The following is a 16,040-nucleotide window of genomic DNA, read 5'->3' as shown; positions in this document are numbered from 1 at the left end:
TGGTGCGGCGGTGATCTGAATTTGAAATTATTACAAGTAGAACAATGCTGGATTTATAAATTACAAACAATTTCACCACTGGGGCTAAAAACTGAATATGATTTTAGCATCTTTTTGTGAATTTTTGATCATTAGATGTAACGCGATTCAGTATTATTTTCATGTCTGCTTGATCTCCATTAAGGTCTTAGTCAGGTTGTTTATTAACACAAGGGAACAGTGGCTGTAGTTTTCTTTTAGGTCGTCTGATGTTGAGAAACTTCATCACGCAGGACATTTAAATCGACTTCTCCTCCTTCCTTCTGGTCTCCGCTTCATTTTGAAAAATGTTGAGATCTTCGTGGTCTGATTGAAGGTATCGTTATGGCAAGGCTATACAGATGAGTATTAATAATGTCTTACATATAAAATAAGAACTTTACTTAAATTAGTTATTGATTATATTTTCATAGCAGCATTTATGAGGCCATTTTGGTCTGGATTATACATGACATTTTCCCTTCAATAGAACCCTGATGAAGCTTTTGCTAAGCAAAACACCAGCCACGTCAGGCTTTGTTTAACATGATCACCATCAAGATCGGAAATTTCATAGGAGTTTTTTAGGCTCCTTTTAAAAGCATCACTACTACAATGTAAGTTTTTGAAAGTGACACATTTGGCACGCTATACAAAAGAAAAAAACAAGGTGGATGACTGAATAGACCAGGTGGTTCAATGTCAGTTGAACATGCTGTGTGGCTTGCTGAAACCAAAGAAAATTAAAAAATTAAAAAGAAAATTACAATTGAAATCATGTTTCATTGAATTTTTAGCCTTCATTTTTTGAATGATTTTTGATTCCCCCTTTTCTTTTGGATATATTGTTTGGGTAACTTTGTTGGCTACATTATGATGTGATTGTGTATCAATAATTTACTAATACATGACAGGGCATCTTGACTTAAAAGCCTTATGAAAAAGTCAATGTTTTAAACTCTAATCTTTGTGAAACAGGCAGCCAACATATTGTGCACATTATCGGTGTGATATGTTCATTCCACTGAGTACCTGTTAAATCGCAGGCCACGGATTTTAGAAGTACTAGCAGTGCTCTTAAATATTTTGGTAGCCCAAATAAAATTGAAATACAATAATCAAGATCTGTTAGAATGAGAGACTATAAGACAGTTTGAAAATTAGCAACATCAAGAAATGGTTCAATGTGCCCTAATAGGCATAACTTAAAAGAGCTTTTCACTGTAGCTTTAATATGCAGTTGAAAAGATAAATTCTAGTCCAAGAAGGCACTGAGATCAGGACACAGAACTCAAAATTTAAAAAACAAGGAACATCTGGAGGCTCAAACATGCTAAGAACTACCATTTCAATCTTAGCCAAGTTCAATGCAAGTTTTTGTTAAATCAATTTTTAATTGACGTTAAACAAGACGAAACCCGAGATAAAGCACTGGATGCAGTAGAGGTCATAGGCATAAAGAACTGAATATCAGCTATGTAAATTCTATAGTTTGCAGATTGAGCTCAAAGATTAAACAATGTAGCGGACAATGAAGAGCCCTGAGGAACCCCGGTTGTTAAAGGATACCAGGAAGACAATGAGGAGCCCAGCCTCATTTGTTGCAGCCGGCCAGTTAGACATGGAACAAACCACTTTAGCATGTTTCAGGAGATTCTGAAATCATGCAAATGGAAAAGTAGGATTACTGTTATTTCATGCATCAAAAGCTGCAGAAATATCCAGCAAGACCAATATAAACTTAGTACCCTGATCAAAGCCTCAGTGATAGATATCCATGCTGGACATCAGTAGCGTTACCATACTACATGAGAGACAAAAGCAAAACTGATAATCTCCCAAGTTTGCATTAATATTAAAGTAGTGAAGTTGCTTTAAACACAGTTGTTTTAATAACCGTCGCAAGAAATGAGAACACAATAGGACAGAAATTAGCTAGTTCCAAAACGCGCGTATTAGGTTTTTTCAAAATATGACAAAAAGACACATGGAGTGACTATGGTTAAAATCTAAACATCATAAGAACATAAGAATTGCCATACTGGGTCTGACCGAGATCCATCAAGCCCAGTACCCTACCTGTTTCCAACAGTGGCCAAGCCAGGTCAGAAGTACCTGGCAGGATACAAAACAGTAAATAGATCCCATGCTGGTAACACTCAGGAATAAGTAGTGGCTTTCTCCAAGTCTATCTGGTTAATAACAGTTTATGAACTTCTCCTTTAGAACTTGTCCAAAGCTTTTAAAAACCCAGCTATGCTAACTGCCTTTACCACATTCTCCGGTAATGAATTCCAGAACTTAAATTGTGCATTGAGTGAAACATAATTTTCTCCGATTTATTTTAAATAAGCTACTTATTAACTTCATGGAGTGTTCCCTAATTTTTGTATTTTTTGAAAGAGTAAATACTGAATCATATGTACCCATTCTATTCCACTCGTGATTTATAGACCTCTATCATATCCCTCCCCCCTCAGCTGTCTTCTCCAAGCTGAACAGAACATAAGATATGCCAAGAACATAATAAATGCCATACTGGATCATACCAAGGGTCCAACAAGCCCAAGCTCCTGTCTCCAACAGTGGCCAAACCAAGTCATAAGTGCCTGGCAAGGGCCCAAACATTAAACAGTTCTCAATGCTGCTAATGCTGACAAGCAGTGGCTATTCCCTATTGATTAATAGCAGTTTATGGACTTCTCCTCCAGGAACTTATCTAAAACCTTTTTAAACCCAGCTACACTGCCTTAACCATATCCTCCGATAATGAATTCCAGAGCTTAACTGTGCATTGAGTGAAAAAGAATTTTCTCCGATTTGTTTTAAATGTGCTACTTTCTAATTTCATGGAGTGCCTGTTACGACTGTCGCTGCCCGTTGTCTCTACTCGCCCACCTTACCTTTTTTGCGACTCCTCCCACGGTTGATGGACGTCTGGCTGCCGCAGCGTCTGCCTGCTGTCCTCTCCAGCGTCCTCAGTCCAGCTTGGGCGCTGCATCCCGCCATGCTGTCCAGGTACCATAGGGTGCGCGCGCCTCGCGGCCCTGCTTCTTATTCTCTTTTTGGCGAGACCCTCAGGGCGCCCCCCTGTGATAACATCATGCATCCCAGATACAAAGGCCTACACTTTTTGCTAGCTAATCGAGTTAGCAAGGGATCTGCTTACGGCTGGGATTCGCTCTTCGTACCTAGCTACTCTGCCTTTCCAACTTTTGGTCTTTATCCTAACGGGGTACCCATTCCTCGGGGTCCTCTCTCATTTCTTTCAGGTCGTTATCAGGAACCGGTACTCGCTCCTTGAGGGCCCATATTCCCTGACTCGCTGCCTGAACTTATCGCTTCTGCTTGGAAGAGACCGCTGCCTAGATCATCAGTGAGTTACCAACTTTATTTCCTCAGAGCTGTTCCCTCTGGAACCAGGTACTCCCTCCTCGAGGGCCTGCCTCTATTCCAGCTTCTGTGTCACCTTCCGGGAGAAACCGCTGTGTGACTAACTTTACCAACGAGGCTCTATACCAGAACTCTGTGTATGCTCCACTGTACTCACTATCTCAGTTTTCTCCACTACAGCACAGCCATAGAGGGAATCGCTGTTCCAGTATCCTGAGGAACCCTAAGCCCAGCAGGGCTTCATCACTACTCACTACTGCCACCTCTGGTGGCTTCTCAACTCTGTCTAATAAAAGATATAACTCTGTGTTGTATGTCCCAAAGCTGAGCCTGACCTGTGGCCCCTCACGGGACTTCCCCCCCATAGGCATGGTCAGCTGCCACAGTGTCCAAGGGTCCACCCAAAACCTAACAAACAATAAAATATTGTATCATCTGCAAATTTAATTACCTCAGTTGTTGTATTTCTTTCCAGATCATTTATAAATATATTGAAAAGCATGGGTCCCAGTACAGATCCCTGAGGCACTCCACTGCCCACTCCCTTCCACTGAGAAAATTGTCCATTGAATCCTACTCTCTGTTTCTTGTCTTTTAGCCAGTTTGTAATCCACAAAAGGACATCGCCACCTATTCTATGACTTTTTACTTTTCCTAGAAGTCTCTCATGAGGCACTTTGTCAAACGCCTTCTGAAAATTCAAATACACTACATCTACCAGTTCACCTTCATCTACATGTTTATTAACTCCTTCAAAAAAGTGAAGCAGATTTGTGAGGCAAGACTTGCCGTGAGTAAAGTCATGCTGACTTTGTTTCATTAAACCATGCCTTTCTATATATTCTGTGATTTTGATATTTAGAACACTTTCCTCTATTTTTCCTGGCACTGAAGTCAGGCTAACCGGTCTGTAATTTCCCTCCAGTCCTCAGGTACAATGGATGATTTTAATGATAGGTTACAAATTTTTACTAATAGGTCTGAAATTTCATTTTTGAGTTCCTTCAGAACCATGGGGTGTATACCATCCGGTCCAGGTGATTTACTACTCTTCAGTTTGTCAATAAGGACTGCCACATCTTCTAGGTTCACCGTGATTTTGTTCAGTCCATCTGAATCATTACCCATGAAAACCTTCTCCAGTATGGGTATTTCCCCAACATCCTCTTCAGTAATTACAGTAATCTTTCCGCGATGGCCTTATCTTCTCTAACTGCCCCTTTAACTCCTCAATCATCTAACGGTCCAACTGACTCCTTCACAGGCTTTCTGCTTCGGATATATTTAAAAATGTTTTTACCGTGAGTTTTTGCCTCTATGGCCAACTTCTTTTCAAATTCTCTCTTAGCTTGTGTTATCAATGTCTTACATTTAACTCGCCGACGCTTATGCATTATCCTATTTTCTTCTGTTGGATCATTCTTCCAATTTTTGAATGAAGAACTTTTGGCTAAAATAGCTACTTTCACCTCACCTTTTAACCATGCCAGTAATCGTTTTGCCTTCCTTCCACCCTTCTTAATGTGTGGAATACATCTGGACTGTGCTTCTAGGATGGTTTTTTTTTTTAACAAAGACCACGCCTCATGCACACTTTTTACCTTTGTAGCTGCTCCTTTCAGTTTTTTCTAACTATTTTTCTCATTTTATCAAAGTTTCCCTTTTGAAAGTTTAGCACGAGAGCCATGGATTTGCTTGCTGACCCCTTCCAGTCATTAATTCAAATTTGATCAGATTATGATCACTATTGCCAAGCGGTCCTACCACCATTACCTCTCTCACCAAATCCTGTGCTCCACTGAGAATTAGATCTAAAATTGCTCCCTGTCTTGTCAGTTCTTGAACTTTCATCTCACCTTTTAATCATACTGGCAATTGTTTGGCCTTCCTTCCACCTTTCTTAATGCATGGAATACATCTGGACTGCGCTTCTAACTGCCTTAAACACATTCTCTGTCAATGAATTCCAAACCTTAATTGTGCGTTGAGTGAAAAAGAATTTTCTCCTATCTATTTTAAATGTGCCACTTGCTAACTTCATGGAGTGCCACTAGTCCTTGTATTATCCGAAAGCGTAAATAACCATATCACATTTACCCATTCAAGTCCTTTCATGAGTTTGTAGACCTCCATCATATCCCCCCTCAGCCGTCCTTTTTCCAAACTTAACAGCCCTAACCTCTTTAGCCTTTCCTCATAGGAGAGATGTTCCATCCCCTTTACCATTTTGACCTGCTTGTGATTTAACAACTCTGATCACCTCGCTCATCCTTTTCCAGATCATTTACAAATATATGAGCATCAATGAGCATGGGGAGGCCAAATGGTTTGGACAACAGCCTCTCTAATTACAAACGTGCCGATACAGTAAAAATGTGGGAGAGCACACGATTCAATATTTTAATTTATTAAAATTAGGGCTGGTGGTAAAAAGAGGTGCTAGGGACACTAGTGCATCCCTAGCGCCTCTTTTTTGACACGAGCGGCAGCTGTCAGCCGGTTTGACAGCCAACGCTCAATTTTGCCAGCGTCAGTTCTTGAGCCCGCTGACAGCCACGGGTTCGGAAACCGGATGCCGGCATAAATGAGCATCTGGTTTTCGACCCGCGAGCCTATTTCAATTTTTTTTTCTATTTTTTTTTAGTTTTTTTTTAACTTTCGGGACCTCCGACTTAATACCGCCATATTCTTTGGATAGGTGCTAATTTCTGAAAGTAAAATGTGCGGCTTGGCTGCACATTTTACTTTCTGTATCGTGCGGGACTACCTAATAGGGCCATCAACATGCATTTGCATGTTGTGGGCGCAATTAGGTTGGGGGGGGGGTTTGGACGCGCATTTTGGACGCGCTATTACCCCTTACTGAATAAGGGGTAAAGCTAGCGCGTCCAAAACACGCGTCCAATCGCGGGTTAACAGTGCGCTCCGCTGGAGCGCACTGCACTGTATCAGCCTGACTACTTTGTAATAAGAGATGGAAGGGGACCTAGGTGCTGGATTAAGTTTTAGTATTTGAGAATGAAAGATAACAATGAAAGCCTGAAAAGGCAAAAAATGGTGGTGGAGGCCAGAACTGTAGCAGTAACAGAGTTTGGACATGATCGTTACAGACATAGAAGGCAATGATAGAAAAAGGGTTGAGAGGTCATGTAAAATACATGGTAGAAGGGACAAGCTGGTGCTGATTTTGGATGGGAATTCATATGCTCATCTACCCAAAGTGGTAGAAAACAAAAGATATGTCCTGTTTCATTTTATGCAATTGTATTTTTGTGTTTCATGTTTTGTGATTCACCTTGAGCATTTCTTGGAAAAGAAGAAAAAATGGAAAGAAACAAACAAACTGGATGGATCAACTGGTCTTTGTCTGTTGTCATTTACCAAAATGATAGAGGATGGAACAGCTCCCCCCTTTGAGGATAGGCTAAAGGCTGTTCAGCTCGGAGAAGAGACAGCTGAGGGGGGTTATGATAGAGGTCTATAAAATCATGAAAAGTCTAGAACGGGTAGATGTGAATTAGTTATTTACTCTTTCAGATAATAGAAGGACTAGAGGGGCATTCCATGAATTAGCAAGTAGCACATTTAAAACTAATCGGAGAAAATTATTTTTCACTCAATGCACAATTAAGCTCTGGAATTTGTTGTCAGAGGATGTTTGGAGAAGTTCTTGGAGAAGTCCATTAACTGCTATTAATCAAGCTGACATAGGGAATACCTCTGCTGTTACAGGCATCAGTAGCATGTGATCTAAGTGTTTGGGTACTTGCCACCTACTTGTAGTCTGGATTGGCCACTGTTGGAAACAGGATGCTGGGCTTGATGGTCCCTTGATTTGACCCAGTATGGCAATTTCTTATGGTATAATGTAATTAACAAAACTTATTGCCAAAAAACCAACTCAGCCCAGATATACTAAACAATTTTCCCATAGACACAACATGGAACACATGGGCTTGGCCAAACCAGTGCACGCTGATAAGTCTCAAAACAGGTAAGATACACTGGCAACACCACCTATGAACATATAGTATTGCAGTTGGTAAGGAAAATAGGCAGACTAGATGGGCCAAGGTATCTTTCTCAGAGGTCGACATATTTCTGTTAGAAACAAGGCCCACCCCAGTAAGGCGAATTTCACTTCTGACTTTGCCTTCACTTCTTCGCAAAGAAGGATCCCTCTGCGCTCTCTGGAATCGCGTCAGGACAGCAGCAGCAGCAGCTCACACCGGGGTGGCGGGGAGACTGCCACTTCCTCGCAAGCTTTCTTGCAATTTAAGTACCCCAAAAAAAACGTGCCCCAGAAGCGGCTGCACGCCTGCTTCTGAAATATGAAAACCGCGAAGCACGTTTAGTGTTAAGTTCGTCTTGCACAACGTTCACTCGTCGAGTTAGGGCTCTCTCTCTCTCGTTTGCACTTACCTGCATGCAGTCTGTCAGTTGCATGGCACAAACATGTTCCAACTGCCACAACAGAAAAAAACTTTAGATAGGGGGAAGGGAGGGGACGACGACAAAAGAAAAGAGCAGAAATGTAAGACTGCCAAAGGCAGATCTAGACCGGATTTCTTTCTGCATTACTCCAACTGCTATAATGTTTGATTTTTTATTTTTATTTTTTTTTAGCCTTAATAACCATCATTCCCATGCAAAACAGCTTTTTGTGACTGAATCAGAGAGAAGCATGTCAGTGTTAAGAGCGTCCACTCGCATGCAATGTAATCAAAGTGCGATGATTTATTTATTTTTTTTTTAAGACCAGGGTACTAGACTAACAAATATAAACCTTCATTCTCTTATTATTATTATTATTATTCTCCTCGGCGATCCTTTCGGTGGAATACCTGCCAGCAGGAGCCTTGGCTTTGCGGCGGGGTCGGCAGTGAGAGAAGGCCACTGCAGCACAGCCGCACTCTCTCTCTCTCTTCTGTTTAGTTGGTTTCCAAGTAGGAAGTAGATTAGTTACCGTTTCCGTTGGTGTTTTGCGAGTTGGGAGGGAGGAGGGAGGAAAGAGAGAAGAGGTGCAGGAATCCGCTGCAGTTGATCAAGGCAGTCGGGGGAAAGGACAGAGAGGGGCCGGCCTGCTGGAGCCGTCGCGATCCTTAGAAAAACGACCCCCCCCCCCCCCCCCCACCCCAAGCAAACCAAGAAGCAGTTTTTTCGCCCCCGGATCCAGGCTAAAAGGTGGGATTTCATTGCAGAGAAAACAACCGAGAGAAAAAAAAAAAGGAGTAGAGAGCCTATGTCCGGTCTGCAGCAGCAGGAGGAGGAAGGAGGAGGAGGAGGAGCAGCAGCAGCGAGAGGCGCCGCGGGACGTTTGGGGAAGAAAAGATTACAAATCGTGATCATGATGATTATTATTTTTGAAAGGATCGCATGAGTTTGGCGCCTGGAAACCTCTTCTTTCTCCCTCATTAAAAAAAAAAAGACAGAGGGAAAAACAAAAGCTGAAAACATCAGGCTGTGGGCCCGCAAAAAAAAAAAAAAAAGAGAGAAAAAAAAAATCGAAGAGAGAATTCAAACCCGACTTTGCGTAACCGCAGCGGCACAAGCGGCAGAGAGAGCGATCGGAGGGAGGAAACCGGAGGAGCTTCAGGTGAAAAGGGAGAGAGATTCCCCCCCGGCTTCTGGATTTTCTTCCTGACTACACTTGGATTTTGGATTTCTGTTGGGGCTTTTTTTTTTTTTTCTCCACCCACCCACTGGGAATTACCGTGATCTCTTCTTAAAATGTGAAGTCAAGAAGAAGAGAAGAAGAAAAATCTTGGATACTTAGATCGCTATTCGACTATTTTTTTTTCCTTTTTATTTTGTTGGTGTGCGTGAGTGTGTTAGATTTTGTTGTAGTTTTTCTGGGGGTGGAGAGAGGCCTCTGGTAACGATCTCTTCTCTCGTTGGCCAGTTTTCCCCCTCCCCCTTGCACTTTGGTGTTTAGTAAGGAGTTAATTTTGTTTGGATTTTTTTTTTTTTTTTTTGCCTGCTGGTTTCAACCCCCCATTTTCCTTCCCTCTCTCCATGCTGGATGTGTCTGGGCCTCAGGACAGAACCGCCTCCTCTTCTCTCCAAAGCAGCCCATGAAGATGGGGGATTTCTATGACCCAGAACACCCAACTGAGTAAGTATTTTCTTTAACAATTTTTTTTTCACGCTTTAAAAATAGAGATGAGAGAGAGGAAAGCCACGAAAAACTAACGTGTGTTTTCCTTTATCAGCCTGGAAAATCAGGCACAGGAAAAGCACATTCACTGCTGCTTTGTACAGAAACAAACGATTGAATTGCGTTAAGTATTTTATTGAACGCTTTTTTATCTTTCAGGTTTATTTTTTTTTGTCTAGCTATAACGTGCTGTCTTTTTTTTTTTTTTAATCTCTGGGGAAGAAAAAATACTTTAAAAATCTTAACCTTGCCTTTAAAAAAAACAAATTAAAAAAATCCACCTTCCGATTATATGAAGTGGTATGGGGAAGGGTAGAGAAGTTGAATGGCATGGAGACTGCATAAATGTTTCACCCTCTGGGGTTTGATCTTGCATACTTGTGAAACATGAGGGTCCCCCTCAATCAAAGAGAGAATTCCTCTAATTATTTGCCATTTATCTTCTCTATCTGTTTTAGATGTCTCCTAAATTCTCACCAAACAGCAAGCAAGCGTTTTGTGGGGGGAGGGGGCGCAGGTTTGGGATTTTTGCAGCGCACCAGAAATGGCAGGTAAACCAGTGGTGTTAATTAAGATCGTTAATGTGTTACTGAATAATGCCCCCAGTGCAAGATCAAATAACAGATCTGAGTTCTAGGTGAAGTTGGGTAAGAGTATGTGTGACTCGTGTGCCAAAATATTTACATACACCCCCCCCCCCTTCCCCCGAAAACATTTCTTTTGCACGCAGCTGCTGGGGATTTTCTCCACCACCTGCAGAGAAATTTAGGTTCCAGAAGACGCCCCCATTTTTAATAGGATAAAAATAAGTGAAAACATCTCTTTGCCCGTATCTATAGGGGATTGTCAGAAAATGGAGACGACTCCCTCCCACCCTCAACCAAGAGGGCCGCAGGAAGGTTTGGGAGTTTCTTTTGGCGGGTAGAGGCACATCCTGCAATAGTAATACCCTGCGGACTATTTCTGTAGTTTTTTTTTTTTACTTATTTTTTCTTGTCATGGCGTGAGAGTCGCTGGTCAGCCCTCGGCCCACCTGCGTGAGGAAGAGGGGAGGCTGGGCCCCACCGAGCAGGCCTCGATCCCCGAGCTTGCGTGCGCGGTGCCTGCGGCGGTGCAACGTAGCAACGGGGAGCGGGGCAGGAGCTGCGGTTGAGGCTCAATCTGGATTCTAGGCCATGGGACTTGCACGGCAGTGAGGGAAGAACCTCAGCCTTTTTCTCTTTCCATCTCAGCCGCGCCCGTGCAAGAGGCCCCGGCCGGGGAAGAGGCCATGTTGTTGTTTTAAAGGAGCTGAAGACGGAACCACGCTGTATACAGTATCCGAGGGTCAAGCACCACTGACTTGACTACCACTTCTTTATTTTGCTTGTTAGTTTACCAGGCGTTATCCTGGACCCTACATAAAAATCAAAAGGTGCTATCCATTGACTTTTCCTTACCACCTGGCCTCTGCCTCATTCTCTGGGAGGTGGCAGTGACTTCAGAAGTGGCTTCAGCTTTGCTAGGCTCTAGAGCATTTTAAACAAGAGAGGAAAGAAAACCAGGGCCTTTGCAGAGATTTTCTAGCACTTTTCAACTTTGACCTTATTGAAAATGACCTCACTCTTGTTGGCTTTGAGGTCATTTTTAATGGGGTAGGTACCAGGTCCATACTGCAACTTCGTCAAGTTTGGACCTGGTCTGTGAATTTTCGTGGAAGTTATCGTACCCCAAACAGATGGATTGAATTGCTGCTATAGCACTTTCAGCCTTGGTTGAAAAGAGTTAAAAACGGATTTACCGGTATTTCTAGTTGCCTGACAGTTGCCTCTACCAGTTCCAAGGGCAAAATTTCAGTTGAAGTAGTGTAACGCTTGGATACCTAGAAGTAAAGGTCAACAAACACAAACAAGCTATAGGTGATATCCTTTCTGCTGGATTTACTTAATACATTTGTGACTAGTTTTTTTGAGAACTACAATCCTTTTTTTGGCTTAGGTAAAAAGTAAGACATTTTCCTTAATACTTGGGGCCTTCCTGAGATTTTTCTTGGGAGCGCCATATGTTATTGGATAGTTTTTCCTTTCCATCTACTATTAAGTCCATTTAAGGGACACGTTGTTAAAATTTTTCTGTTGTATATCAGCTTGGGCTTTTGATCACATGTAAGAATAACATATTGTAAAAAAATGTTCATTTGCTACTAATTTAGGTAGGGCCTGTTTAAGAGGCTTTTTTCCATAGACACAAAATGGCAAAACTTTAGTAATTAGGCCCTTTAGTTTGGATTCTTTATTCACCTAATTTTAAGAACATTTATCTTTTTGATAATTCAACAAATATTATTAATATATAATTTGAGTTATTTTTGACATTTTATTTACAGATCCATTTAATGTAAACAATTTATTTTTGCAATAAAAGTAGAAATCAAAAGAACTTAAATCTAAACCAAGTGCAGTCACAACGTGCAAACTATAAAGATCAAAGATTGAAAGTAAAATTAACCAATTTAGCAAAAAAAAAAAATTCAGTTATTAAAAAAATCTTTTTACAATGGTATATAGAAAGGTGCTAGATTGTGAACCACTTTGAACTGTCTAAGCGATAACCGACCGACATTACATGATTGTAGCAGCTTTTTGGTAAAATATATGTAAATATATTTTTGTTTGCATTTGTCGCTTTTTGAAGACAAAGCAGGCATGGCCAGCTGAAAAACAAGTGTTGACTGTATCATAGTGGTGGTTGGGTTTTTTTAAAGGTCTGAAATGTAATAACACTTGGACTTGTGTTATGGTAAATGGTTGTATTGGATGTGGCACATGAAAGATAACACCAGATTGCACCTTTCTATGTAATATCATAAAAAGTGTTTAAAAGAATTTTTAAATAATTTCTAGAAATATTGAAACATTTTTTATATTTTACTTGCAGATTTAGTTTTTTATAGTTTACATTTTGTGACTGCCCTTGACTAAGACCTGAATTACTTTGTGGCCAACTTTTTTGTTGCAATATATTTACATATGGATTTATATACACTTTGTTAAATACAAAGAGGTAGATCTTAAATAAGTATGCGCAACCGGTGTGAACAAAAGTACACCGGATTTTATAAGATACGCCCGTAGCCGCGTGTATCTTATAAAATCCGGGGTTGGCGCACGCAAGGCTGCGCAAAATCGGCAGCCTGTGTGCGCCGAGCCTCGCAGCCTGCCTCCCTTCCCTCCGAGGCCGCTCCGATTTCGGAGCGGCCTCGGAGGGAACTTTACTTCCGCGTTCCCCCAGCCCTACCTAAATCCACTCCCCTACCTTTGTTGTGCAAGTTACGCCTGTTTGAAGCAGGCGTAACTTGCAAGCGCCGCCTCGGCATCCCCTGGCACAGGCCGCAGTGCCGGGAGACTCAGGACCGCCCTCCCGGATCTGCTCCGGACCGCCCCCTGACCCTGGACATGCCCCCTCCCGCCCCTTTTACAAAGACTCGGGTCTTACGCGCGTCCCGGGGCTTTGCGTGTGCTGGCGGCCTATGCAAAATAGGCGTGCCAGCACGCAGGGCTTTTAAAATCTAGCCCAATATATTTAAGAGAAATTCTTTTTTTTTTATTATAATAGATTTTTTTTTTCCCCCCTAAGAAAAATACATTTCAAGTTGTGAGATGTAAGGAAATGTATTTTAAACAGATGTATTTAGATCCCTTTTGGCGAGAGGAGCAAAAATGGATGCCAGGTTTCAGAAAAGGGCCAACAAATGGGCCGATACAGTAAAAAGCCCACTCTCCCAGTGCACGCACAGGCCACTCTCCTGTGCGCGCGATTCTTTATTTTAATTAGGGCCAGCAGTAAAAAGAGGCGCTAGGGACACTAGTGCGTCCCTAGCATCTCTTTTTTGACAGGAGCGGAGGCTGTCAGCGGGTTTGACAGCCGACGCTCAATTTTGCCAGGGTCGGTTCTCGAGCCCGCTGACAGCCACGGGCTCGGAAACCGGACGCTGGCAAAATTGAGCGTCTGGTTTTCAAGCCGCGGGCCTTTTTCAAAATTTTTTTTCTTTTTTTTTTTTTACTTTTTTTTAACTTTTGGGACCTCCGACTTAATATCGCCATGATATTAAGTCGGAGGGTGCACAGAAAAGCAGTTTTTACTGCTTTTCTGTGCACTTTCCCGGTGCCCGGAGGAATTAGCGCCTACCTTTGGGTAGGCGCTAATTTCTGAAAGTAAAATGTGCGGCTTGGCTGCACATTTTACTTTCTGTATCACGCGGGAATATCTTATAGGGCCATCACCATGAATTTGCATGTTGCGGGCGCTATTAGGTTCTGGGCGGTTGCATGCGCGTTTTGGACGCGCTATTACCCTTTACTGAATAAAGGGTAAAGCTAGCGCGTCCAAAACGCGCGTCCAGTCGCGGGGATAGCAGTGCCCTCCACCAGAGCGCACTGTACTGTATCAGCCCGAAAGAGAGCCAAAATGATAATTATCAATGATACACCAAAATTATTAGATCTGATGTATAATTAAGAATGTCAGCAAACCCAGTACAAGATAAGCACAGAGTGCCTTGCAAAAATCTGTACACTCTTATGTTTTTTCCCATTCTGCTGTCTAAAAAATATAAATCGAAATGAATTAACGTAGGTGTGTTTCACTGACCGATGCAACATATTCTATACTTTCACCATCAAAGAACAATTGTAAAAGTATTCCAAAAAGCAAGTAATAAAAAAAGAAAAAGTTTTGTTTGCATAAGTCCCTTTTGTAGCAGTCTTCAAGTCTTGCCACATATTTTCTATTGGATTTAAGCCTGAACTTTGACTGGGTCACTCTAGGAAATTCACTTTTTTCTTGCTGAGACACTCCATTGTTTGTTTTTGTTTTGTGCTTATGATCACTGCCCTGCTGAAAGGTGAATTTTCTCCCTCGTCTTAGGTCTGTTGCACACTGGAACAGATTTTCCTCCAGGATCTGCCTACTTTGTACCATCCCTCTTTCTTTCAATCTCCAGAAGCTTCCCTATCCTCACTGCTGCAAAACATTCCCCCAGCATAATGCTGTCACCACCATCCTTTACTGTAGGGATGGTGTGCTGCATTTGTTTTATATAACATATTTCACTTAGTATTGAGGCCAAAAAGTTTCACATTGGTCTCATCAGACTTTCTCCCACATACTTAGGGGCAGATTTTAAAAAAATATGTGAGCGCGTGCTTTTGTTCGCGCACACGGCGCAAGCAAGAGTACGCCGGATTTTAATAGATACGTGCGCGCTGCCCTTTCCTGAAATCGGAGCGGCCTCGGAGGGAACTTTCCTTCTGCCTTCCCCTACCAAACCACCCCCCCTTACCTTTATTATAAAAGTTACGCCTGCCTGAGGCAGGCTTTATTTGCGCCAGCCAGCTGCTGGCACGCGATTCCCTGGCCCGGGAGCAGTTTCGGAGGCCTCAGCTAAGCCCCTGGGCCGGGACTACGCCCGTGACCCCACCCCCGGATGATGCGCCGCCCTGTCACGCCCCCCAGGAAAGCCCAGGGACTTACGTGTGTCCCAGGGCTTGTGCGCATGCCTTCGAGCCTATTCAACATAGGCTCGGCGTGCGCAGGGGGATCTTGGGGCAGGTTTTCGGGGGGTACGCGCATATCCCTTTGAAAATCTGCCCCTTATTTTTCCCTGATTGATTCTTAGCAAGTAGCCATACGATATGCCGCAGACTTTCTTCAGCAGCAATTTCCTTTTTCCACCCTTCCATATGGTCCATGTTTGTAGAGTTGAATGATCAACTTCTTCCCCAGTCTTGGCCAGAGACTTCTGTAATTCTTTTAAAGTAATCTTAGGCCTCACAGTAACCTTCTGCAGCAGTTTCCTTGACTCATGGTTACTGATTTTGGAAGGATAACTTACTTGTGCTGGTGCCAAACTGTTTCTGCTTTACAGTGATGGACCTGACTGTGCCCCAAGGGACATTTAAACACATGTAAAATTATTTATTCTTATAACCTTCCCCCAGTTTCCATTTTTTGAGTATCATTATTCCGGAGTACTTTCAGCAGCTTCTTGTTCAGCATGTTTTGATCTTTGCTTCAGATTTACTTCATACATCAAAAACATCTTGATTCTTCACCAAGATTTCGAATCAGCTCAACTGATTGGTTATTTAATCTCTCAGATAATGGATGGACCAAGGGGCACTCCATGAAGTTAGCAAGAAACTCATTTAAAACAAATCGAAGAAAATTCTTTTTCACTTAGCGCATAGTTAAGTTCTGGAATTCATTGCCAGCATTATAGTTACAGCATTTAGTGTAACTGGATTTATAAAAGTTTTTGATAAGTTCCTAGAGGAAACATCCATAAACTATTACTGTAATTAATAAGCAATAGTAGCTTGGGATTTATCTAATGTTTGGGTACTTGGCAGGCACTTGTGACTTGGATTGGCCTCTGTTGGAAACAGGATGCTGGGCTTGATGGTCCCTTGGTCTGACCCAGTATGGCATATCT

At 42.2% G+C, this 16,040-nt stretch overlaps 2 protein-coding genes across 11 annotated transcripts in view; one reads left to right on the top strand and one right to left on the bottom strand.

The window, feature by feature from the left end:
- LOC115084005 (tubulin delta chain-like) overlaps nucleotides 1-8,408 on the bottom strand; it is a 193,534-nt gene extending 185,126 nt beyond the window's left edge. The window contains exons 1-2 of one of the 5 annotated variants that reach the window (XM_029588249.1): nucleotides 8,256-8,408; nucleotides 7,834-7,875 (exon numbers count right to left, since the gene is read on the bottom strand). In XM_029588249.1, coding sequence (XP_029444109.1) covers nucleotides 7,834-7,857 — 24 coding nt within the window. In that variant the 5' untranslated portion in view covers nucleotides 7,858-7,875; nucleotides 8,256-8,408. The remainder of the gene's footprint in view (nucleotides 1-7,833; nucleotides 7,876-8,255) is intronic. The other 4 variants (XM_029588248.1, XM_029588246.1, XM_029588245.1 and 1 more) reach the window with 4 other exon arrangements.
- Nucleotides 8,409-8,503: 95 nt separating this feature from the next.
- SETD2 (SET domain containing 2, histone lysine methyltransferase) overlaps nucleotides 8,504-16,040 on the top strand; it is a 384,325-nt gene continuing 376,788 nt past the window's right edge. For 4 of the 6 annotated variants that reach the window (XM_029588241.1, XM_029588243.1, XM_029588244.1 and 1 more), the window contains exon 1: nucleotides 8,542-9,526. In XM_029588241.1, coding sequence (XP_029444101.1) covers nucleotides 9,486-9,526 — 41 coding nt within the window. In that variant the 5' untranslated portion in view covers nucleotides 8,542-9,485. Of the gene's footprint in view, nucleotides 9,527-16,040 lie in introns of all 6 variants that reach the window. The other 2 variants (XM_029588239.1, XM_029588242.1) reach the window with 2 other exon arrangements.

The sequence above is a fragment of the Rhinatrema bivittatum genome, chromosome 2 (assembly GCF_901001135.1).
Source record: "Rhinatrema bivittatum chromosome 2, aRhiBiv1.1, whole genome shotgun sequence".
NCBI classification, from domain to species: domain Eukaryota; kingdom Metazoa; phylum Chordata; class Amphibia; order Gymnophiona; family Rhinatrematidae; genus Rhinatrema; species Rhinatrema bivittatum.
This window is presented reverse-complemented; position numbering and strand designations above follow the sequence as displayed.